Below are 2,500 nucleotides of genomic sequence, written 5' to 3' on the forward strand. Positions count from 1 at the left end.
ATATATATATATATATATATACATAAATAAATATACATATGTTTATACATATATAAAATTATAATAACAGGTGTATTTTATATGTATTTATGTATATGTAGATAAATATGCGTATATATACATATTGACACGCATTCATATATATGAATACTTGGGTACATATACTAGCATATATGAACACATACTATATACGTGAGTGTGTGTGTGATAGATAGATAGATAGATAGATAGATAGATAGATAGATAGATAGATAGATAGATAGATAGACAGACAGACAGACAGATAGATAGATAGATAGATAGATAGTGCGACAGGTTGAGGAACAGAGAGCGAGATGGATAGAATAGATTGTTTTGAAGTTGGTTGGCATTAAGAAAGTTATAAACTTCGTGAAATGAATATCAACAGTTGATATCAAGTGCAAAAAGTTCGCTAGTACTTTACATATAAAACACGCGAAAGTTTCAAACGGTCCACATTTAAGTTAAATGTAACACAAATAAAAACGTTAAATAAATGCAAAAACTATAAAATAATTGCTTTCAACTTACAAGCTTTGTACAACAAGGGTAAGGAGGATCAAGGGTAGTCGATTTCTTTGAAGTACCATAATGTTCAGTATTCGCCAATTTCTTAATGTTCAGTATTCGCCGATTTCGTAATGAACAGGTAATTGTATAGGTATGCTTTACCTATAATGAATACCAAACAGATATATAGATATTTATATGTATTTATATATATTTATATGTATATAATGCGTTTAGTTTTTCTTGTATCATTAAGTACTTATGTACGTAAAAGCAAGCGTTAACTGATGGAGGTCGTGTATATGGTGTAAATATGTTTGCGCCTGTGCGTGCGTGATCTTTGAATTTCTTTTGAATTAAACTATAATTACTTTTGTTAATGTGGGTGTTTTGTTGTTTTGTTGTTGCTGTTGTTGTTGTTGTTGTTATTGAATAATACTTGTGAATGATGCTGTGTCTTATATAGTAGTGTAATAATGATTTACCTCTCACACCTGCCAGTACAGTGTGTGAATGAAAACACAGACCGTAACTCAGGCTTTGGGTTTTCTTAAGTAACACTTAATAACTTCAACCAATAATTTTTTCTGGATGTTCACTGAACGCCGTCCAAGACTTGTTATGGCTTGCTTTCCACTCGGATGTCATTCATATAAACCGACACACGTATATATATATATATATATATATATATATATATATATATATATATATATATATATAGTTATATAGTTATAAATATAGATATGGTTTTGCTATATGTACAATCATACAGTACACACTTACACACACGTACACACGCATGTAATGAACACTAAATATAGAGAGGGGGCGAGGAAGAGAGAGAGAGGAGGAAAGAAAAAGGAGACAGAAGATGAAGATTTGGAGACGAAGAGAGGGGGAATAGAAGGGGATGTAGAAGGGGAGAAAGGGGGGATATTAAGTTTGGGTTTGTGTGTGGATGTGTATGAGAGATAGTAGGAGTCAGTGAGTGAGAGAATGAATGAGTGAGGCTTGAAAGATAGAAGAAAAGTAAGATAGAGAAAGAGAGTGACAAAGAGAGAGACACAAAGACGGGGATGGTGTTTGTATGTAAATATAGATTGGCAGGCAGGCTTGGGGGTGGGGTTTAGTTTCATACTACAAATATAGTGAATGGGAGGAGTGAAACTGGAATAGTAAAAAAAAAAAGCACAAAAACAATCAAAAGCAAGAGGAAAATTACAAAAACAAAATATGACACTGTAATTTGTAATATCAGGTGAAAAAGAGAGGAGGGTCAGAGTAGGGAATTAGAGTGGGGAGAAGTGAGAGGAGAAGGAAAGTGACGGGAGGAGGATGTCTATGAACTGTGGTAATGGATGTGATGGTGATGGTGATGGAGGTTGGCGGTGGTTGGTGGAGGTCGGTTGTTAGTTTAATAGCTTCTATGAATGAATGAATGGATAGATAACGAAAGTGAAAGTAGCAGCAGGAACAGCAAAGAACTGCAGCGACAGCGTCGGCAGTGCGAGCAGCAGCAGCAGCAGCAGTAACTTAGGCAATGAGAGACAGTAGTGATAGCTGAGCAGCAGTAAGAAGAGGAAAGCAGCAACAATACTTCTTGTAGTAGTAGTAGTAGTAGTAGTAGTAGTAGTAGTAGTTGGGGGTGGTGTTGCTGATGGCGGCGGTTTGGGTTTGCAAGTATTGTAAGAGAAAAGTAACGGTTGTTGTTGTCACGCTGTTTAAGTTTGTCACTTGTTACCGCTCGTGTAGTTGTTTTCTGCGTTTGTTAGAGTTTGTTGCTGAGGTTGATGTTTGTGGTGGCGCTGTTGTCGTGTGAGTAGGCAGATGCTGTCGTCGTCGTCGTCGTCGTCGTCGTCGTTGTTGTTGTTGTTGTTGTTGTCGGCGCCGGCGCTGGTGCTGGTGGCCCTGGTGGGGTTTTGTTGTTTGATGTAGTTATTGTCGTACACGTTACATGCGTTGATGC

At 36.6% G+C, this 2,500-nt stretch overlaps 1 protein-coding gene across 1 annotated transcript in view; it reads right to left on the minus strand.

Annotated features, from left to right (window-relative positions):
• Positions 1-1,187, minus strand: part of LOC106878486 (uncharacterized) — a 54,812-nt gene extending 53,625 nt beyond the window's left edge. The window contains exons 1-2 of the mRNA XM_052974696.1: positions 1,017-1,187; positions 553-693 (exon numbers count right to left, since the gene is read on the minus strand). Of these exons, the coding sequence (XP_052830656.1) occupies positions 553-611 (59 nt within the window). The 5' untranslated portion in view covers positions 612-693; positions 1,017-1,187. The remainder of the gene's footprint in view (positions 1-552; positions 694-1,016) is intronic.
• Between the last annotated feature and the right edge of the window lie 1,313 nt (positions 1,188-2,500).

Source organism: Octopus bimaculoides, chromosome 19 (genome assembly GCF_001194135.2).
Source record: "Octopus bimaculoides isolate UCB-OBI-ISO-001 chromosome 19, ASM119413v2, whole genome shotgun sequence".
Classification (NCBI taxonomy): Eukaryota; Metazoa; Mollusca; class Cephalopoda; order Octopoda; family Octopodidae; genus Octopus; species Octopus bimaculoides.